Source organism: Micropterus dolomieu, linkage group LG23 (genome assembly GCF_021292245.1).
Source record: "Micropterus dolomieu isolate WLL.071019.BEF.003 ecotype Adirondacks linkage group LG23, ASM2129224v1, whole genome shotgun sequence".
NCBI classification, from domain to species: domain Eukaryota; kingdom Metazoa; phylum Chordata; class Actinopteri; order Centrarchiformes; family Centrarchidae; genus Micropterus; species Micropterus dolomieu.
The window spans coordinates 15093490-15116427 of NC_060172.1; the positions used below are offsets into that span (position 1 = coordinate 15093490).

Sequence of the window (22938 nt, forward strand, 5' to 3'; positions counted from 1 at the left end):
CAAGTGCACATGAAGATTTGTCTTAAGGTCTGATTTGTTCTGATGTTATCCTTGGACCTTTGTTCCTCTCTGTCTGCTTCTCAGGACTTCTCAAGTAAGACTCTGAAGCGGACCAGGAAGTTTGTCATCGATGGTGTACAAGTGAGTGTGACCACCTCCAAGATCATCGGGGATGATGAGAAGAAAGACGAGGAGATGAGATTCCTGAGGTACATGACTGCCTTTGTCTACAGAACACACATTCAGTACACAGACTTAAATATATATCTACTCACCATCTAGATAAGCAGAGTTAGTCATATGTGCTGTTCGTGATTCCATCTCTTGTTTCGTCTGCTTTTTTTTTTCTTCTCATTCTCTGTGAACGAGGGCCGTGAACTCCGGGTGTGTTCATTACTCTGCTCAGTCTGTACAGTGATAAGTGGCCTGTTGGATGTTGCTTTTACTCCACATACTATTTCAGGCATCCTGCTGTTTTAGGACTTTAGGCCCTTGAGATTTGAGTTCACAAATATCCAAATTGTTGGATGGATGGAAAATTACAAATTTAGGTATTGGATTGTTTATAAACAGTATATGGTTTGTAAGATAATAAAATGCCTCTGAAGTTACTTGCAGATTACACTGAATATTAGGTTAGCTATATTTGGTAATGAGATTGTAGATGCTCAAATATAAGGATCCATACTGTGTGTGTGTGTGTGTGTGTGTGTGTGTGTGTATATATATATATATATATATATATATATATATATATATATATATATATATATATATATATATATATGTATATGTGTGTGTATATATATATATATATATATATATATATATGTGTATATATATATATATGTATGTATGTATGTATGTATATAAAATGAACAGTTTATACACTTCTGGATTTCTGGTGTATTACTACACTACCATCTAGTGGTAGGAATATGACATTGCATGTGTAACTACAGTAATACCATCAGATTTAGGATTTTATAGAAAGAACCCAATCATTTCAATTTGGATGGATAATTTTTTGGTACAGTAAATGCCTACATCCTTAGCTCCCCTGTGATGATTAAAAAAAAAATCAGTACCCGAACGGAAGACATTTAGGCAATATTTTATTTTTTTACTTTATCTTCACAATAACAAGTCAGAATGGAAGCAGTTCTGCGACTACCTAGATGAGCTTATTCTCATACAGCCAATCAGACTCTGTTTGCCTAAATCAGTACCATACTGAGTACCCAAGGCAGTCACTGACTAACAGCCAGACAGCTGCCTGCTATACAACACAAAAGAAGAGCCACACACTTAAAATAAAAAACCCACATTAGCATACCTAAAAACTCTCCTCCCAATGTAACTCGAAACAGTCAAGGACACATTGTGTTGCATCTCAGCTGAAAAAATGACCAAACAAACATCCAGACTCAAGGAGTATTAGCTGCAGCACATTAAACGGCTTAAAACCTTCCCTGAAAATTTAATTTTGGTCCGTATAGATGCTCGTTCAGTCCTTACGGCGGCCAAATGCATATTTTTACACTATTTCTATTTTGTTTCTTTTTAAGGGCCTAACTGCAGAGTGTTGGGCTCTGAGCCATACCAAATCTTAGATTACCTATTCTCAGTACTGTACCTGAACAAAGCTATACTTTGCATTGCAAGTATCTTTATTTCTCTGCTGGTTTAGCTGTCAATCAAACACCGACATGTCCCTTCAGAGGCTGAGAGAAAAGGGAACATTTCTGATATTTCCCCATATAGCTTTTTGTTAAATAATTAATACAGGGTAGCTTAAATAATAGTATTAACTCTAGATTTTAAACACAAATTAATGTTGTATATATGCTGAAAATAATTGTGTTTGTGTTTAGACGTCAGGAGCTGCGTGATCTCCGTTTGCTGCAGAAGGAAGAGCACCGTGCTCAGACTGTTCTAAGCGCCAAGCTGTTGGCACAGAGAGAACAAATGCAAAGACACTTTGACCAGGAGATGAATGTGAGTCACAGCCACACACACACTAGCTGTGATGCTTTTGTTTCAGTGTGTAGTTTGTGGTGCTGTTGGATTAGTTTATCTTATTATATTTAGTTGTTTTTTTTATTTGATATAATTATAGGCAGATAGACACTGAGGTTGTCAAAGTATTTTCTGTCATGAAAAGAGTGTTAATCATATATAATGTGATTGCTACACTTGGTGTGATACAAAACACTGTAGGGCTGTTTTTAGTTAGTGTGTTTGTTTTCTGTTTGTGCGTCCCAGGCCAAGAAGAAGCACTACGATGTGGAGCTAGAGAACCTGGAGAAGCACCAGAAGCAGACTATTGAGAAGATGGAAGGAGACCACCATGTTAAACTCAAGGAAGAGACTAAACGTATCAAAGCAGAGCAGGAACGCAACTACCAAAAATTTCTGGATCAGCAAAAACACAAGAAAAAGGAGGTAAGTTTAAGATGATATGAAGGTATGTTAAGATGAAATGTGTCTGTCAAGTCATAACAGGATGTTGTGGTATTCTTTTAAAACATTTAGGTAAAACAATCTGTTGATAAGCTGCCCAGAAGTCAGCGTAAAGAATCAATGAAGCAGATGATGAATTCCTTCCAAGAAAGTAAAATACAGGAGGTAAGTTGTTTGGTCAACAGTCATTTGGGCTCATGGTATTTTTGTGCATACTTAACTGGTTTTGAAACATTTAAAATACTGAGAATTCATACATAAATTCATGAAACATTGCGGAGAAGCAAACACATCACCTTCATAATAACCTCTTTGTCCAATTATAGAAAATACTTGACTACTACAGTTCTAGCTCCTCTTTGGCCGTTCCTTACCTCTCCCTTCATGTCCTTTTCTTTTCTGTATTTTAGGAGAACGAGTTCTTGCAAGCTCAGAAGAACCACCTGGACACTACGCTGAAGAAAATCATCTCCAACAACAAGAGGGAGATTGCAGAGACGGAGAGGGAATGCCTCAACAAGAAACAGAACCTGATCAGAGGTACAGTTCAATTCAAATCAAACGCACCACCTGAACAAATGACCCCCTAAGTCTTATTGTTCTTAGCCCAGCCCTGGTGTAGTGGAAGGTTAGATTTGTTGTACAGTGTTGACATATTGTGCAACTCCTTGTCATTTCTTCTGTCCTCTCCTCACTTTGATTAGAGCGTGAGGCTACGATATGGGACATGGAGGAGAAGTACCATTATGAGAGACACCAGATGTTAAAGCAGCAGCTGAAAGACCAGTACTTCCTCCAGAGGCATCAACTTCTCAAAAAACATGAAAAGGTAAATCGGTGAATTGCAACTCCTCTTGCCACAATATGTATATACAGTACATACTGAATATCTAAGTCTTTGTTCAGGTCCAACAAAATAAGCGACGCAGCATTTAGCCTGTGTTCTAAAGCGCTTTCAGCCGTGTGCTTGTCAGCTTTTCCCTGGTCTTCAGCATGTTCAGAGTACTTTATATATTTCATATTCCCTGCATACACATCAAACAGATATGACAGTGTGTCTATTTCCTGTGTCACTGCAGGAGCAGGAACAGATGCAATGCTACAATCAGCGAATGATTGAGATTCTGAAAGGTCGGCAGCAGCAGGAGAAGAACCGGCTGCCTAAGATCCAGCGCGGGGAGGCCAAGACCCGCATGGCCATGTTCAAGAAGAGCCTCCGCATCAACTCAACGGGCAGCGCCTCAGGGGACAGAGAGAAGATCAAACAGGTCGGTGTAGCACGGCTTTTCTAACTCCATAATTAAGCATCAAGTTAATTATTCAGTAACTCACGCCCTTTTGTCTCTCTTTAGTTTTCTCTGCAGGAGGAGAAGCGGCAGAAGGCAGAGAGGGTGCATCAGCAGCAGAAACACGAGAACCAGATGAGAGAGATGATTGGCCAGTGTGAGAGCAATGTCAGAGAGCTGCAGCAGCTACAGGTAAGGTCATCTTTTGCAGTCTATCCTGCATGTCACTGCAGAACTTTTCGTTTGTTTCACAGCTCCTAAGTGAGCAGAACAAATGGACTGAAATGGTTAACAAGAGCTTGTTTTGTGCTTCAGAATGAAAAATGTCACATGTTGGTTGAGAATGAGACTCAGAGGCTCAAGGATTTGGATGAATGCCACAACCAGCAGCTGAGGGAATGGAGGGATCAGCTGAAACCCAGAAAGAAGGTACATGTCAGTGTTATTACAGTGTTATACAAAACAAAGTTCAAAGTCTACTTGCTTATCCACATGGCTCTAAAACACAGAATGACAATTATGTTTACATCAAATTGTAAATATACATCATATATGTACTGAAATCATTCAAGTGCTTATGACATAAAAGTCACCAGTTAGTATTGAGTTACTTTCTACATGTGTAAGTGTGGGGAGGGGAGGGCAGCTATCCTAATTTTTTTAACAATTCAAGAATATGCCTATAACGCTCAGTAATTGACACTGCATCTTTTCACAATTTCTTCTCAAACAAAGCAGGGGACAGTGACTTCCTGGAGTCCTGTCTCTATGCTAAGCTAAGCTAATCTCCTCAGGCCCCAGCTTCATACGCTAATTAAGGCAGATATGATAGTGGTGTGAATCATTTCATCCTCTTGGCAAGAATGCAAATAAGCGTATTCTTTCAACTTTATACAAGAGCTTGAGCACATAAGAGCACTTTTTCAAAAGTTCCTTCTATTTAAACATATATATTTTGATGCATGTAGCACAAATATGGACATCATAACACACAAAATTAATGTTTTTCCTATCTTGGTATTGAAATATTCCTGCTGTACAGCATAAGACAAGTGTTAGTAAAGTTTGCATTCCGCTAAGTAAGCTTGGTCAGATAATCTTCCGCCCATCTCCTCCTAGGCCCTTGAAGAGGAGCTAAACACGAAGAAAAGGGAGCAGGAGGCTTTTTTTAGGATGAGTGAGAGCTCTGATTGCCCAAACCCAAGTTCACCCAACAAACTCTCCAAGTTTGTGCCTTACCAGGACTCTTCTACCACATAAGCTGCTGTGAGATTGCACAATAACCATACACCCACAGGTATTACAAATGCCTACTGCCTGTTGGCTTTGCCTGAAATGGCAGCATACCGATTCTCCCAATTAGGTTTCTCTATTGTTTTAGTGAATATTTATGTTTTAGCTCATGATTTTTCTTTAACATTTGTGTTGTAGTATGTGATGGATTTAAAACAAATGTGCTTCACATGACTCAGTTACATAGTATCTAATCCCATGCAGTGTTTTAATTTCCTTTTTTCTGTTTCTTCTTATTGCTCACCAGTGGAAGTGTGAGGGTAATATGACACAGTGGCTGTGAGTTTAAACTTATCTGTCTTAATGAGTAAAATGTGAGGGTAGAAATGCATGAGTTTGTTTCTTTGAAAGCTGGTGAGCCAGTAACTAAGCACTTTTCGTTTACCCCAAATTATCAGTGCTGTCTTCCAAATATCATGACCAAAAATGTAGTAATTAACAGACTTTTTCCATTTTTCCCCTATTTCTGTATGGCTTGGCAAAGTCACCGGCTTTGTCCATAAGTCATATAGAAGCTAAAGTCTGCCTTTATTTATTTTACTGATTAAAAAAACAACCTTATTCAGATTCATCACTGTAAATGCTAATTTAAATATTTTCTCTCTTCTTTTTTGTTTTTTAAAACCCACACCCATGCTATGAAGGATGCGCTTATTATTTTGTATCTTGTTTGAAATGTGGGATGAGACTAACTCAGAATTTAAGTTTCTTTTAAATGATTATTTAGGAATGAGATTTTAACAAGACAGAGGGGGACTAATTGTTATTCACAAAGTGTTATTATTTTGTGACATTTGTTTTTCTGTCATATTTTTTTACTGTAAAATCAGTCACTGGATGGGAACTGACAAAGCCAAAGAAAAATACTGTTGTTCTTTGAAGGATGTTAGATTAGGGGATTTAAAATTGAATTTAAAAAAATGTGTATTAAGTGTATTTGTTATACATGTGCAGTAAATGCACTGCCTGCTAACCAAAGTGCAATATTACATGTATGTCTTTGCTAAGCTTAAAGAGGTTTATTTTTCTTAAAACTTTGCCTTTCTTTGCACTGAGAAGGGGAATAATATAAATAGTTTAACTCCAAAAATAGATGCATCAGCCATTTTGAAATAAACAGCATTGCTTAAAAAATATTCTATCTTTTGTAAAAAAAAAAAAAAAAAAAAGTTGTATTGTGAAGCAATAAATTAGGGTTTAATTTTTTCAAATGATCTGATTTTTGAAAATAACTCTTCATATCAGTTTTAGGGGAGTGCAACAATTCAGACCGCTGTTTCCTCTAGATGTTCAACCTTAAACTAAAACCTTGAGTTTGCAGCTGAGGAACGTATTGCCTTGTTGAGTGAGAGAGTTTTTCTTTAGAGCAGTCTGGCGTGCGGATTTTCATTGAACCAGGTCAGCAATCAGGTACAGCTTACTCTCTCTCCCTCTCACACACACACTCTCTCAAAAGTATTTAAATTCTTTTGTAAAATTTCTTCTTCTGTCATGTTTAATGGCTCCAAATATGCCTTCCTCTGCCTCAGTTTATGTGACATTGTTTGTATGGAGGGGTTGTGAGTGTGAATGAAACTGTATCAGAAGGAACCACTGTTGTAAATGACTCTTAATAAAGGCAGATTTTCTAATTACTGGATTGTCACATTGGCTCTTTCTAATAGCACCAGCAATACCATCATAGCTCACGTCCGGTTATGAAGACTGTAACATAAGATGATGGTGACAATCAAGGCCACATTTTATTTTAAATTTCTTCATCCGGACAAGACTCATCCAGATTATTAGAAAGTCTGAAGTAATTATGATACCATAATATGTGTAGAAAGGAGAGGAAAAAGGCAAAGCCCTGTATTTAAAAATAAAGTTTACTCAATCTGAAAGTGAAGGACTATGCTGAAAGTAGAAGAGGACATCACCTGTAAATTACAGTAATTTTCATCAAAGAACTTATACTGACCTTTTGTCATTATCCAGCTCTGTTTTGCCATATAATCGCGTGCTTGTACTCATGGTTCACTGCAGCAGAGGTTACTGGCTCAACACCTGCAAGAACTTCACCAACACAGTGTGAGAGGTTGGTCACCACAAAATGTATTTAAACCTGCATTCATTTTCTTTTTGGTTAGTTTTGTTTTTTGGCCTTTAAGGCAATGCAATAAGCTGTAAACGCAACACAGACATTATCGCCTACAAGTTGGTGTGGCTAACACGTTAGTGTACGTGTTTCTGTCTACCCCAATATATTAAGTTTAATTTTTTAAAAGTACTGCTTTGGCCTCCACCAACTTCTGAGGGAAATAACGTGGCTCTTCAGCTCTTTAACTTTGCCTCTTGATGCTGGGCAATGATATTAAAGTGGGGTTATCCAGTTCCATTCGTGTTTACTGACTGGCAATCTTTTAAAAAAAATAAATTGTTGGACATTGCCTTATTTCTTTGCACGTTATCCCCACCAACTGTTGATCAGCGGAAAACGTGAAACCAATGGGAGTATGTGAATCACACCACTTGTGGGTGTGCAAGATACAAACAAAATGTGTTTAAACAAAAAACAGCTCAATAGTGCTACTAAAACATTGATTAGTAGGAATACTTAACTTTTACCAATTTTTCAATTACATAACCCAAAAACATTCCAACAATTTTCTTGGGAGCTGCCAATGCCAAATCAGACACAGTATGACCGCTGAACTGAAAAATCTGAAACTTTTATTAAGTAAAATGAGACAACATAATGAAAAATACATAGCAAACAAATTAAGATTACAGAATACTGAAATGACAACATCAACCCATTTGCCTTGCACTGCACTGTATCTTCCTGCCTTTTGTCCACATAAAATATACCTGAACAATACAATTTTAAACTTTTTTGTAGTTGGTAACATACTGTCATTTCTGTAGAAAACATGGGTGGAAGGTGGAATAACATAGCGACTAGAAGCAGAACAGCATCAGTGTTGTAGCTTGCAGCCTTGTCTGTCAAGAACCATGGAAATACATTTTTATTTTGCTTGTTTATTGTAAACCTAACTATTTCACTTAACACTTGTGAAATTTTGCAGACAGTCGATTCACATTATTTTGTGATTTTTCATTTATCTTTTGACCAACAATATTCTTTCTTTGCTCTATATCCTTCGAATCCCTTCATCAGTACAGAGCAAAAGACCTAACAGATGGACCATCAAGGAAAAGTGACAACAGCTAAGATATGTTTTTCATTTCTGTACAATAAAAAATAATTTGCTATACTGACTATACTTGAAACCAGTCAAGCATTAATGTAAAACATTATTTTTATACAATGCTCATACTTTGCTGTTATTGAGCACCAAACCTTGGTTAATAACAGACTGTACACTGACAATACTGTAAAGCATTGCACAAATCACTGTAATCTCCAATTTCTTAGGTCATACATTTGCTGCAGATATGCAGATGTGCTCTGCAAGTTCACGATTCTTATTTTTGGGTGTGCGATAACATGATTATGTTAAAAAGCTTTGATAGAGAGCGTCTTTTCACCATATCAGTTTGGATGTTCTAGCCTCATCTTTACATTGGTGGATATTTATTATATATGTAATAGTGAGTATAAAAAAACATAGCTAATACAAAAGGAGTAATAAAACTAAGAAATAAAATGTACTGTTGCATTCTTCCCCTTCCTTCAGCGTGTGCAAACCTTACCTCATCTGAAATGACTGACAAAGTGTACATCTGTTACAAGTCACTGCAACATTAATTATGCAGTCAATAAAGAAAAGCATTACAATAGCACAAAAACTAAAATGCTTGTTTCTGGTATAACAAACAGCACTTCTACTTGGCAAAGACATCTCTTTTTAGTAATTGCTAATAGCACTTGAAAGCACAGATGTAGTCATTGAACTGCCCCAGTAAGTTCATGTGCAGTCTTTAAGGGATTTAGCATTTTTTATCTACTGCTAGGGAAAGACTGGCTGGATATGAACATCTAGTATATTGTCCTGTGATGTAGGTTTTTGATCTTTAGTCAAAAGGTTTTTTAAGCTTCCGATGAGGACTATGTCTACAGTTGCATACAGTATATTAAGGAATGAAGCACTTTGCATATAATATAGAGGCACCATATCATAGAAGGCATGGGTGGAGATACATTTACTGCTAATATCTAGCCTTTTTACCCAAGATTTCACGTAATCTTTATATAATGATAAAAATTAAAAGTAAACATCACAAGACCCAACTAGGTCATGCGTTATTGCTTGTAAAGTTTAGGTAGAATACTCCTTATCAAAATGAAACATAACAACAGGGTCAATAAAAAAGGTACCTATAAATAAAAAAAAATGCTAATAAGCTACAAAGTACTGATATTTTGTTTATTTATTCCTTAGTTTGTGTATTTATTCATATGGCGATTGTTTTGAGAGCACATTCACACTAAGGTTTCTTGCTCAGGTAATTTGAGGGGATCCAGCCCTCAACATCTTCTCCTACATTTTTACAGAACCACCAGCCGCTGCCGGTTTTTTCCAGAACCTCAAACACCGTGCCCAGCTTGAAGCTGGATGTGTTTTCATCCCCTTCAAAGTCCGCCACAGCTAGATACAGCTCATCCTTACTGGGCTCCTTGAGTAGAGGTGGAAGCTTGTCCCTGGGCGGGCCGGGCTTCTCAGCCTTCAATTGGGGCTTGGGGGGAATCGGGACTTTGTTAACTTTGGGCTCTTCTCTCTCTTTGTTTGGAGGAGCCAGAACAAACCCTTTGGGTTTAGGGGGAGGGGGTCTGCTGAGTTGTGGTGGTGCGGGCTTGGGAAGGTCCCGGGCATCTTTTAGAGCAGGTGGAGGTTTGAGCTCAGTTGGGCTGGATGGGTTCTCCTTCTTTGGCGGAGGTGGTCTCCTTGGAGCCATGGTTGGTGGTCTCTGAGGGGTTTCCTTGTGGGGAGGAACTGCTGGTTTTGAAGGGGGTGATGAGCTCTCCTGGCTATGACCATTAATGTGTTTTGGGGGGAGTTTTGGCTCGTCACAGTGCTTACCATTATTGAGAATAGGGATATGGATGGGGGGAGAGCTAGGCGGTGGAATAGCCTGTGAACTATTTACTGCTGCGGAGGTGTCATTCTGATGGTTTACCTCAACTGACGCAGAGTCTGCAGGTTTTGACGGCCTCAGCTTGCTTCTCAAATTGGTGATGTCTAGTTTGTTCTCTGCTGGAGAATCTGGCTTGGCAGCTGGAATAGGTTTAGGTCGGAGCACTGGCTTAGGTTTCATAAACACTGCTGGGCCAGCTGTCTCCGGTTTCTCCTCCTGTGCTTCTGATTTGGGTTTTGGTGGCTGTTTAGGTACGGGTTTGAGATTAAACTTTTTCACCTCTTTGGCAGAGATCTTGTGACCACATTCTAGACCCATCTCATTCCGAAGGTGAAGAGGTTTGCTCTTATCTTCTTTCTTGGTCTCTGGTGGTTTGTCCTGTTTGAAGGGGGCTGCCTTGGGTGGAACCAGAGGTATTATGACCCCAGGAGCTGGGGGTTTTGGGGGCAACGGTTTGGAATGATCAGATCTAGGTTTCTCTGCTACCTCCAGTTCAAAGCTCTTATTAATGGACTCCCTTCGAGGTGGCAGAGCTGGTTTCTCCTCAACTGGAGGGACAGCTGGGGCCGGAGGTAAAGGCCCAGGGGCCCCCTTGGGGGCACTGGCCTTCCAATCTCTTAGCTTAGGCCGGGCACAGGACTCAGGGACTGTGGTTGGCTCATCTGGTAAAGGCTTTGACCAGCTGTCTTCTGTGCCTGAAACGTTAGAAGAACCACCATCTTCCAGACTCAGCTTCTCCATCTCATTGGGCAGAGGGGCGAGGAAATTAGGTCGTAGGGCATTACTGGTCTTCTTGTACTTGTCAATAAAGGTGGCAGGGGCCCAGCCCTCTTTTTCATCTATCTGGATGTACCACCAACCACTTGAATTCTTCTCAATCACCTAGTAGGTTAAAAAAAATAATAACAGAAATAAATTAATATATACAAACCTTTATTTAAACTGAATGTTTCACTATATTCTTTATTTCAATACATTAAGGAAGTGCCTGACCCACCTCAACTTTGACTCCAGCTTGGAAACTAATACCATCAGGGATGGTGGTCTGGAAGTCTGCTATGGTGTAGAACTCTTCCTCAACCTGAGGAGGAATGGGCGGCTTGGGTAGGTTTGTACCACGTGGCTGTGGAATGTGAGAGAAACACAAAAAGGTTACGTCAATGAAAAAGTTTTTGTTGAGAGCTATCTCCTAACAGAACAGAATCCACACTGTGTCCAATGGAGATTTGAGCGGGATCTCTTACAATGGTAAGATCTCTGCGTGGAGGTGGTCTGTGTCTTGATCCCACTTCTGTGGAGGGAAAAGAGTAATCAATCATTTTGCATTAATAAGTTTGTATATTTGCAAAGCAGTGCAGAAGCCATCTGGAAATGTCCCCTCAGACTTGGTGTTGAATACCGGCTGGGTATGCTGACTGTGACTGTGCAAAAAGGCTGCAGCATAAAGGAAATCACTACCTTGTCAAATGATAGAGGGTCTATCACTTTATGTAGATTTTTCATGGTGTGTTTACATAGCCTGGCATTCTTTTGTTTTTTTACATTATTCATATATATAGTAAAAAACAGCTTTGACAGCTCAAACCTAGATCTGATCATTTGACAGCTTTGATATATATTGTGTGGCAGCAGTGAACTAGATGAAGAATGAAAGTTTACTTTTGTTGTCAGAAAAAAATGAGAGTCTGTTTTCTTTGTGGCCGTTGTCTCTGTTCTCTCTGGCTGCATTGTTTTGCTGTTTGGAAACTCCGTCTAGGTCATTGGTACTGGCATGAGCAGCAGCACCTGCTGACTGCTTCTGGCTCTGGATGTCCGTCTTCTTCAGGTAGGAGGCTGGGGCCCAGCCCTCACGACCCTGATACCTGAGAGGAGGAGGGATGTACAATCGGTGGCTTCAGGTGAGAACACAAAAAACTGACTGGGTACACTTACTGGCAGTCTGTTCAATGAGATCAATCAGTATTTTCTAACCTCATTATCCAAGATCTGTAGTCAGGCCGTGTTTTTAAATACATTAACTTGTCACAGTTTTATGTTTATGATGTTTACTTTTCCAAACGTAATGTCCTTGACTTTATTACCTGATCTTCCACCAGCCCTCCAAGTTCCTCTGAATCACCTCGACAATCATGCCTCTCTCCAGGTCAATCTCATCCTCATCCCTGGCCGAGTACGGGTAAATCACTGAGTACTTCTCTTCTGGTGTCAGAAAAAGGCAAAATTGTTAAATATAAGAGCATGAGGTCTGTTTTGAAGATTACTGTGTATAGGTAAACAAATAAATGCCGATGTAAGGTAAAAGCTTGGGAGACAAAGCACACTGTGGCACATTTAGATTACAATGGCTTGTAGCGTTTCAGAGTTAAAGCTGCAATCGGTAACCTTCCTGCAGCAAAGATGTGTGTAGTGCTGCATTTATGAAGTTGTTTAAGCTTGTTGGTATGCAGTGAAAATATCTGCAACGTTTTAATGAAAAGGCTCAAAATGCTTGCTCCATCACGACAATCACAATGTGATTTAGGATGAGATAGAGAAGTACACCGGGTTTACATGAGCTAACTTATTAAATGAGGCAAGGCTTGAGCAGAATCTTGTGGAGTGAGAGATGTAAGATACACACATGTGCAACACATAAAACACACATACAGTACTTTCTACTAGGATGTCTGAAGATTCTCAGTCATCCAGGTCATAGTTATCCAAAGAAGGTTAAAGTCAAGGGCAACTGGACTTGGTTGAAGATACTAGAAGACGTTTCATCCCTCATCTAAAGGACGTCTTAGTTTAGAGTTTAGCTTAGTTTCTGGATGTCCGTCTTCTTCAGGTAGGAGGCTGGGGCCCAGCCCTCACACCCACCCCCTCACAATTTTATGTTTATGATGTTTACTTTTCCAAACGTTATGTCCTTGACTTTATTACCTGATCTTCCACCAGCCCTCAAAGTTCCTCTGAATGGTTAAATACCATATATGTTCTGGATAATTAGAATCTGTGGTGCTGATGTTGGCCCTGAGCATGGTCTTGGGACTATTTAATTAAATCCTTCTCATTGCTGGAAGACTTTATTATGTACTTGCTCAATTTCTGATTTATTTATTTCTGTTTTGTATTATATATGTATACTCATCTGTGATAATGTCAGTGAATGTTAGATGTGGTAGGGAAACTATTTAACCTAACCTATATAGCTTAGTTTCCCTACCAGTCAGTCAGAACTAAAGAAGTCCTTTGGATGAGGGACGAAATGTCTTCTAGTATCTTCAACCAAGTCCAGTTGTCCTTGACTTTAACCTTCTTTGGATACTTTCTACTAAGTATTATTATGTCTACCATTATTAAAGATATTCTATGTATTACTATGGATCTATCAACTGTTTAATGTTGGTTAATTATAATTATACGTTTGTCCTGATTTTGTTTTTTGATATCAGATAAAAATGTGCAATCCACTTTGCATGCAAGGGTTTAATTTACATGCTTGGATCGCTCATGCAACAAACATTTCATGCATACACGTTAACAAACATGCACACAGTTGTGTACGCATGTCTGCGCACACACACATTTAGAATAGGGGGGAAAAAGAAAGGCGTGCGCTCCACCTTGCCCAAAGCCTGTGCTGAATAGATCCCCTAATGTTCTGCGACGACCCATGTGCCTTGGCAGTGACCAGAATCTCCGAGGCACTGACATCCCAGCACAGTAAGTGGGGCAAAATAGGAAGTGAACATTACATAAGCCATCTGGAGGATGTTTTTATACTAAATGAAAGCATTTTCAGTATTGGTGGGCCGAGAACAAATCAAAGTTCTAGTTCTGGCAGAGCTGCTGCTGTTTTACCCATTTACCGACAAATAGTTCCTCTAGGACTGTGCACTTTTTGTTTAAAATCATAGTATTCCATCCATTCTACATTGACTATTTCTTCCATTTAGTAGTTTGCCTAATTTGTAACCTGTTTTTTACTAGGTTATAGACCATATATGTTCTGGATAATTAGGATCGGTGGGGGTGATGTTGGCCCTGAGCATGGTCTTGGGACTATTTAATTAAATCCTTCTCATTGCTGGAACATTTATTATGTACTTGCTCAATTTCTGATTTATTTGTTTCTGTTTTGTATTATATATGTATACATATGTATACACATCTATGATAATGTCAGTGAATGTTAGATGTGAATCTCTCTCCAATTCCAGGGCTCTGAGGAGTGACATGCCCCTGAAAGTCCTGGGCAGTTAGCTCAATGTCCACTTCTAAACCACAAACTTTGCTTAGTAGGGTTCCTACTATGCGCTGTACAGTATCATTATATCACTCTTTATCATCTACATCTGGCTTTTTTATGGAATCTCACCCCGATTTATGTCACAGATGGCATTTTTTTACCAGTAAGTTCATGTTTTTTTTTTAAAAACACTTTTTAATGTATTGTTTACATTGTTTGTATTAATGAGTACTCTAAAATTCAGGTATTTAAACATATTTGAATTGTTGTTCTTAAGGGCAACACACACACACACACAGGCGGAATATAATGCACATCAAAACACCCACACCTCTTGCCAGGCAGTGACAGTGTCTTGGCGTCAACACACATCGACTCTCTGGATATGCACATCACTGAACTTTGGCTTCCTCTATTTATATAGAGCATCTGGTGTGTGCTTCAGGAGTGAAATGGTGCATGTCAAATGACGTGGCGCTACGCGTGGCGTGTGTTGCACTTTAGAAGGCAACAGAAAGACAACAACACAAGACAGTTAAATGCTAAATGGCTTCTTTGACCTAAACTTTTCCTTGGGGAATATTGAATCTAAACAATAGCACCCAAATGGAAAGCTTCATATACCTTCTTCTCCTGGAAAACTGAAGTCATCAGGGTCATCCTGTGCCTCAAGGCAGGTGGCAGGGACCCAGCCCTGGGCATCTTCTGAGCTCACAAACCACCATCCTAAATGAGCAGGATATAAACACACGGACATACAAGATATCTTGTTTCCATCCGAAGATAGTAAAAAAAAATTTAACCGTCTTTCCAGACCAAAGCAAAAAGAAAATGAGAATTAATGCAATTTAAATCCACAACTGTTCTGTGAATACTAGCAGTTTGATGCATTGAGATAAACAGTTGGTGGCGTTCTCCAGTCTGCTGCCATTAAACCATGCAAACGAAGAGGACGCAACAAGATGAGGTCATTAAAAATCCGGCATTCAAACATCAAACAATGGAAAACGGTGTGGAAAACATGATGGAAGTTCAGCAGCGTTTGTCCTCATTGGTCCACAGAGATTGGATGTTTGGCTACTTGTTTTTCGATTTAAACCAGCAACCTTTGCAAAATCTAAACTTATCTAGGATATAGTGAAAGAGTACATTGAACGCAGAATAGAACTCACCTGACTCATTTTTCTCAATGACCTCCACCACCTGACCAACATGCAGGCTGATTTCGGAGCTCTCCTGCTTCTCATAATCTGTTACTGCCACATACTGGTCGAGAAGGAGAGGGTCCGCTGAGGTGGAATCTCCTGTTAAGGGGAACACATCAAAACGGAGGCCTTTTAGCTCTTCCCCACCCCCTCTTTCTGCTCCTTTTGTTTGCTAAGGATGAAATCTCAATAATGTAAAAAAGCCTCCACTCATTGCTTTTTGCTTTTCAGTGAGGATCTTTGGTAATATTTGTTAATGTGATATTAAAGGAATGTCCATTAACTTGGAATCATACGAGATGTTGACCTTTAAAAGTTCTTGTATCTCACTGACTGAAGAGAATATGACCTTTTAAAATGTCAGATTTTACACGCACTTTAAAGAACTTTACTGAAAAGCTAAAGTAAGCATGGTCTTTACGAAGCAGCCAAAATGGATCTGCAAAGCCATAATAAGTGAACAACTCACTTTTGATGAAATGCCCATTATAATTCCAAGGTCAAAAGTGTGTGCAAAAGCTTTTGAGTAAAACGTTAAAAGGGAGAGGAGGCTTATCTAGAGTATGGAGATTCACCCAGACATGAAGCAGAGGAGGAAGTGGTCGTGATTGGAGAGTGGGCGTGGGGGCGGGGGAATGAACAACGGCAGGGGAATAATAGGAGATTTGGAGAATGGGAGTGAAAGGTAATGGTAAAAAGTGAAGAGGGTTAAGTCAATCATCAACATGGCTGTGACTTCCACACAGAAACAAACCAGCACCACTAAGACCCATCACCAATGTTAGCACCAAGCCAGCCTGAGATACATGGACTTTTAACACACGAGGGCTCAACATACAACCAGTAGCACAAACCAGTATAATTACTCTTTTTTTCCTGATTTATGATCTTTAAAAACTTGTCTAGAACAAACCCAAATGGAGAAAATTTACTTGACATATAAAACTTTATTGGAAACAAAATACCTTTTGGCTGACACAGCTTGTTGCAATTTTAAAACCCTGTATGCCCTTGCATTACGTGCAGGAATGCTGAGGGGACACTATAATCCTCCACAGCATGCAGATCACTGAAGGTTCTGATGGACACATTTTTAACCAATGTGTTTGTAACACACAGGCAAACAGAAATCATGTCTCTGCAGACAAAAGACTAATATAATGTGAAAATCTTAAAGTACAGATGTGGTAAAATTCACATTGCATAGTTCTTCAAACAGCTTAAAATATCACAGCTTGTCCTTCTGTACACATCCTTCAGTGAGCAGCAAACTGTTTAATCAAACTTTTTTTTTATCAGAAATTTTAATATTAGTAATTTATTAGAGAGAGAGAGAACCGGAGGAAACTAACATCAGGTTGAGTTGAATTTTAAAGAGAGAACACAGCTAAATACCAAACAGCCTTGCAGACTGTTAAGCAAGCTTACCAATCTGCTAGGCTAGTTTGAACTTGGAAGATCAGGTAGACTGACAAACTAACCCAAGTAACGCGGGTTAACTTTTAAATCATTAGTTTATAATATTAACTTCCCTAACCCTTTTCTCCAGGGTTTAGTTTTATGTTATTAAGCACACAAAAGGCTCCTTGGTTTCAACAATTTACATGTAACTCAACCAGTGACATTATTTCTGCCTCTAGGGCTCTGCATTGAAGAATTATTTGTGTAACCTCAATGATTTTGCCCGATCCTGAAAGCCTAGCAGATATACAGTATATGGCTCTACTGCATCGATGGTATATGGTAACCCTCTCTCACAGATGTACAGTTAAAACCCTGCCACTATCTAGAGTCTTTTCTACTCTGTCCTTATGCAACATACCTACACCTACAGAAATGAGCCACGCAGGGTCTGAAGATTACCAGTTATATTGTATGCTTTCTTTACAGAACCAATTCAAGCCCCAAGCCTTTAACAGAGCCACATCCCACCTGCCCAGGCCAGGGGAGGAGAGGGGGGTACGGGCCACTAGCAAGCCGCTGGGTCACACACACAGCACGACCAAGTGTTTACTACCTCGCTTTAGGAAAGTAGTCGCTCTCTCCACAATCCCTGATGGAAAGGAAAATGAATGAAGAAGAAAACTGAAAAAAAAAATACATGGATGCAACATGGATGCAAGAGGATAGAGAGAAAATAAAAAGAATCAGTGAAACAATGGCAAAGGGGATTTCCTTGTTGCCGGTACTATAATAGTCAACTCCAGGAAAGAGTATAGACAGAATCTGTCTTTGTTAATGAAACAAGAACATTTGGACTGGTCGAATCAATGTTTTTTTTACCTGTATAAAACTCTGTGACCACTAGATGGAGATAATGACATTACATATTACAGATGAATTGTAGAGGACTTGGCATTCATAATGAAAAGAAGTCATAAAAAGTAAAGTAAAGGCTCATACTTACAGTATCATACATACATACAGTGTGCCTGGTTAAATTCATCTTCTGAAATTATAATAAGACTAAATAACATACAATAGCCAAGTCCACCTAATCCCATGTTCATGTCAAATACACAAATAAAGCGAGTCTTACCCGATTTCTTCTTTCCGATGGGCTCCCTGTTCAAGAGAAGAAATCATCACATTACTACCAGGAAATATCAGATCAGTTTACAGAGCTAAGGAGAAAGTCCTCACCTACAAATACCATCATCAGTCTAATGATACAAAACATCATGAAAAAAGATAAGACAGTGGCCCTAATCACTGAATCAGTCTGATTACTTTCAGTGATTTGATATCCTTTAATCTATACTTTGCAGGAATGACCCAAGATGTTTGGTTGCCATATTTATGCATTACCTCAGTTACTACCGACATTTTCAGTTATTAACTTTGCGTGGCAAACTGGCACTAATGATGCTTTTTAAATAAACTTTCAATTGTTTAATTTGATTTTTTTATTTGCCGTGGTACCACAGCACAACACTTAGACTGATTATTCCAGCAAAGAATTAATAGTAATTGCTAACATTATCGTTATGTTAGATATATTAATATGCTAGAGATACACAAGAAAAGGATCCATCTCTCTTCCTCTCTCTCTCCCCGATGAGAATAAAGAGCCTCTAGATTGCTGATCTCTGAAATTCAGTCTGTTAAATTCAGTACATCATCTGCTGTGTCTGGTTTAGACATTAGCCAGATAAATAGACCATCACTCCACAACAGCAGTCAGGAGCTGATTCAATGTCCAGATGCTGCAAAAAGTCAATGGTGGCTAATGCTAAGCATTTTACTCTCTCACTCGCTCCCTCTCTGTTGTCTAAATATTACCCTCTTACTTTATGGCCTTCTATCACCTTCCTTTTTCCATCTCACATCTTCCAGGTCTACTTAACTCCCTCCTTCAGCTCCCTTGATCATTTTCCTTGGCAACTACTGCTAGTTCGTTTCCCTGCATCAACATGAATGCGCTTCGCCACACACAGCACTGTTTGATCGGCAGAACTGTTAATTGCAGAGGCTTAAGTCTCAATAAATCTTTACCCATAAGCGTGCCCATTAATGCACTATAAAAAGAAATCCCCAGCCAGGCCAACCAAAGCAGTATCAATGATCTGGATTGTTATAGAGCAGGAATGTGTGTGTACAGCAGTATGTGTATGCTTTGTTTGCTTGTTTTGAACTGAGGTTTAACCTGAATCATGTAATGCACCAGACACAGCCACTGACCTGGATCCTTCAGCTAATATGATTATTTTACTGTAACTAGTTTAGAGTAACAAATCAAATGAATCCTCTGACTTATTAGGGTTCATGTTAGTCTGAGACAGGTTAGGAAAAAACAGCATTGGCACTGGGGCCAACTTCAGTTTCAACTTTCATGGAAACATTCATATCAGTTTGTGTCTCATGGCAGTCACCAACATGATATATGGGAGATCAAATTCTAACTACAGAGGAATCATGAGAACACACTTTACAGGTTTGCCATTATATCTATCAAACCTTATACTACAGGAGATTATATTCACTTGGGGCTCTGATTCTTGCAGACCCATTAAAATAAAAGCTATCAAAGTTCTACACCTGGAGCCAAACCTTACAGGTAAACAGGTGCCGTACCACAGAGGACTTATACATTAGTGATTTGAATGATTAACGAAATCTCTCCTCTCTTACTTCCTCCATCCCCACCACTTTGCCTCAACCTGTCGCTTCTTCCCCTTCAGTCGTGTTGGATATGAGCTCTTCTTCATTCTTTCCATCCGCTCTTATTCCATCTTGATCCACCATCTAAATCCACTTTCTTCCCCTGTAATCTCAGAAACATCCCCATTTTCCTCTCCCCATCTTTGATAGAACACTTCCTCTTTTCAACAGACTCCTTCACTTCTCACCCATCTTTTCTGGTTCTCTGACCCTCTACTTCCTCTTTACATTTAAGTACTCCATTTCCTCTCCTCTTACTTTGCTGCTCCTAAGGAGAAAGTCTAAGATGTCCCTCTCAGTGCAGTAGATTTATAGGCCATGATAAATCTTCTCCCACAGTGGCTGCTGTGTCTGTACACCGGCCCTGTTGTCAGTCGGCCAAACAACAGGCTGTACTAGCAGAAAGCAGTAATCCAATTTCAATAAAGACAAACCAAGGTCTTTGCTATATTCATCCACCTCGAGTGAATGCTCCATCTCTCTCCTGCCTCTCCCAACACATGCTTGGGATTTTGTATGAGGAGTAAGAAGGTATGTGTCCTTGGCAACATCCTCTGGTGGAGGACAGAAGACCTAGTGTGTATATTGTGCATATTGATCGCACACACACGAGAGTTACTAGTAAAACTGTTGGGATGAGAGAAGCATCTCTGCTGAGTGACACATCCCCAAAATTGTGATTATATTACCACGGGCCTAAGCAATACAGCAAACTCAGTGTGTGTTAGTAATTACATTAAATAATGTTATTAGAGAAAAAGTTTCAAAATAAAAACGTGCAGATGCACGCCAACCCAGGTTGTCCAAACAAAGTAAAACAGAACATATGAAAGACGCTATAGTCACAAACATTCATCACAAAGTGCCTTTTGGGAAAATGCATCAGGACCTCCAGTATTAAAAATTATTCCAAAAGTGGGGCAACATTTTGCAATTTCACTGGCTCAGCTGTTTTACTGAGTATAAATGTCAAGGTGACTGGTGGGACAGTTGGTATATAAAATAAAGACACTAGGCAGGTGCAAGACTGTGGCTGCCTGAACCAAGCCATGTCAGAGAAAAATATTTTGCTTAAAGGACATTAAAATCTACAAAAATCTTAAACTGTGTCCAAATTGATGCTACTGTATTATAGTAGTTCTAATCATGTAATTGAGCATGTAGTACTCAAGCAGAAAACAACAAATTAAGTAATAATACTGGTTACATTTTGCTAGTACAAAATGATGTAGTACATTAATTTCATCCTGTAGTCACTGGAAAAAAGTGCACGATTATGTTAGATTTAAATTATTACTGCAGTTTAGTAATATAGTATTACGTTTGTAGTAAGGGGTTGGGATACAGTGAAAGTCTCACTTCTGTGGCCCAGATTTTGCAACAAAAGTCTTTTGACCAATTTAAGAACCCACTCTCTTTACATGCTAGCTTACTGCTGGCCCTACATGCACTCCTGGCATATATCACAGGACTTTCCAACTCAATTTCCTGCAGGCTGAGGTAACTTCTCAATGCCCAGTGCCACACACATCAGTATGTGATGACAGAGAGGTTAAAACTAATAACTCAGCTGACAGCTGTTGGTGTAAAAGCCATCTCTGGGGTCAAAATGTGAGCCCCACATTATGGTCTAGAAACCAGCCACCTGTAACCTCCACTTCCCCGAAGGTGCTGGTAACCGTAATAACAACACATTTGTAACCGGGTCCTGTGTGTAAAGTATGTGTCTGTGTCAACATGTGCTTCTGTGTTAGAAGCTGGCATTCATTGCCCGCTGATGTCTTAGTTTTGGCACATAGTAACTGTCAGCACTGAATATGGTTCTAATGTGTTGACTGAGATTTTCAAGAGACGTCAGAGCGGATCTGCACACCTTGAGAGCAACTATGCAGTCTCAGCTGTCTGGAGCCTGGTGGCTGAACTGAGCTGCAGCTACATGCTTAAATGCTAAGTCAGCATTTAAAAAGGCACCCATTAAGTGTTTTTATGCTTGAGAAATCAAACAGGAAGTAGTGTAAGAGTATGAAATCCTATCCATTAGAGGGTATAAATGTCATCATCCCACATCCGTCACAGGAACAATAGCGGGGGTTTGCTATTGTTTGAGAGAGTGTGTGAGAGCGTGAGACTTACTCCTTGGGTGGGTTGAGGTCTTCAGGTCTGGTCTCAAAAAACACTCTGACCTCCTCGCACTGGGAGATGTAGACCGGTAGTTGAATGAGGCTCTGCAGTCAAAAAATATAGCAGAAAACTTAGGTAACCGCACAAACCTGCACACAATCACTGCAGTACATCCAATAATCAACCAGAGGGTAAATATAGTGCTCACTGAGTGCCTGGCCTCCATGAAGTCACAGAAACAGTTACTATAGAGGCCATTTTCAGACTGCCCTCATTATTTCTAGTTTCTCATATTTCTTGTTATTGTCCCCACTGGTGTTAATTTTTAATATGAAATTGAGGATTTCAGAATTAAAGTGCATCAATAATAATAATAATAATAATAACAATAATAATAAAATAAGTACAATTTGTAATTTTCCATTCGCTTTTTGCAGTGTTTTTCAATGGCACAAGCTGGTTCTGTTCTCTTCTTTTTTTCTAAGCTCAGTTCATTGATCCGTCTCGCGTACCTTCCTCCCTAATCTTATGCCTCTGTGGAGGATCACTAGCGGCAGAGAGACGAGACCTGACAACAGGGCTGGAGATGAAAGACAAACAGTCCCATCCAGCTTTCTCTTTATTGGTGTGATCTCCCTCTTGCAGACACAGCAAGTCATGTTATCGCACAGTGTCTGTTTCTAGACTTTTTTTTTTTGTTCTCTCCTGAGTCTGTTTTATCTTCTGCGACTCTCTCAACCAAACCACTAAAGGGCAGCAATGAAACAGATAATCACCTCAACAGCTTGATGCCCCAAACCAGGAGACAGAATAACTGTCACCAACAACCCCGTAGTGACTATCTTTCTTACAGCTAAGGGAGTAAGGCCACTCCTCCTTTTGCTGGCAGGCAAAGCTCAATGCTATCCATCAAGCTTCCTCTGATGGCCTCTACCTCTGATTGCAATACTCCTAAGTGTTTCACTTTCGTCCTTTAAAGGAGCAGAGTCTCTATCTACCTCTCGCACTCTCTGACACACACCGATATAACGCCAGGGCTGACGGACATTGAATGGTAGCCAAAGACCAAAACAAAGTGGCCTTGTCTTATGCCACATTTGCC

At 39.5% G+C, this 22938-nt stretch overlaps 2 protein-coding genes across 4 annotated transcripts in view; one reads left to right on the plus strand and one right to left on the minus strand.

The window, feature by feature from the left end:
* Positions 1–6676, plus strand: part of stk10 (serine/threonine kinase 10) — a 48292-nt gene extending 41616 nt beyond the window's left edge. The window contains exons 12-20 of the mRNA XM_046040565.1: positions 1875–1998; positions 2266–2445; positions 2536–2628; positions 2874–3003; positions 3168–3292; positions 3543–3731; positions 3816–3941; positions 4065–4178; positions 4869–6676. Of these exons, the coding sequence (XP_045896521.1) occupies positions 1875–1998; positions 2266–2445; positions 2536–2628; positions 2874–3003; positions 3168–3292; positions 3543–3731; positions 3816–3941; positions 4065–4178; positions 4869–5009 (1222 nt within the window). The 3' untranslated portion in view covers positions 5010–6676. The remainder of the gene's footprint in view (positions 1–1874; positions 1999–2265; positions 2446–2535; positions 2629–2873; positions 3004–3167; positions 3293–3542; positions 3732–3815; positions 3942–4064; positions 4179–4868) is intronic.
* A 1061-nt stretch (positions 6677–7737) lies between these two features.
* sh3pxd2b (SH3 and PX domains 2B) overlaps positions 7738–22938 on the minus strand; it is a 46347-nt gene continuing 31146 nt past the window's right edge. For 2 of the 3 annotated variants that reach the window (XM_046040568.1, XM_046040566.1), the window contains exons 5-14: positions 21849–21940; positions 18094–18119; positions 17572–17607; positions 15522–15653; positions 14974–15075; positions 12203–12320; positions 11781–11983; positions 11366–11412; positions 11119–11244; positions 7738–11003 (exon numbers count right to left, since the gene is read on the minus strand). In XM_046040568.1, the coding sequence (XP_045896524.1) occupies positions 9474–11003; positions 11119–11244; positions 11366–11412; positions 11781–11983; positions 12203–12320; positions 14974–15075; positions 15522–15653; positions 17572–17607; positions 18094–18119; positions 21849–21940 (2412 nt within the window). In that variant the 3' untranslated portion in view covers positions 7738–9473. The remainder of the gene's footprint in view (positions 11004–11118; positions 11245–11365; positions 11413–11780; positions 11984–12202; positions 12321–14973; positions 15076–15521; positions 15654–17571; positions 17608–18093; positions 18120–21848; positions 21941–22938) is intronic. The other variant, XM_046040567.1, reaches the window with a different exon arrangement.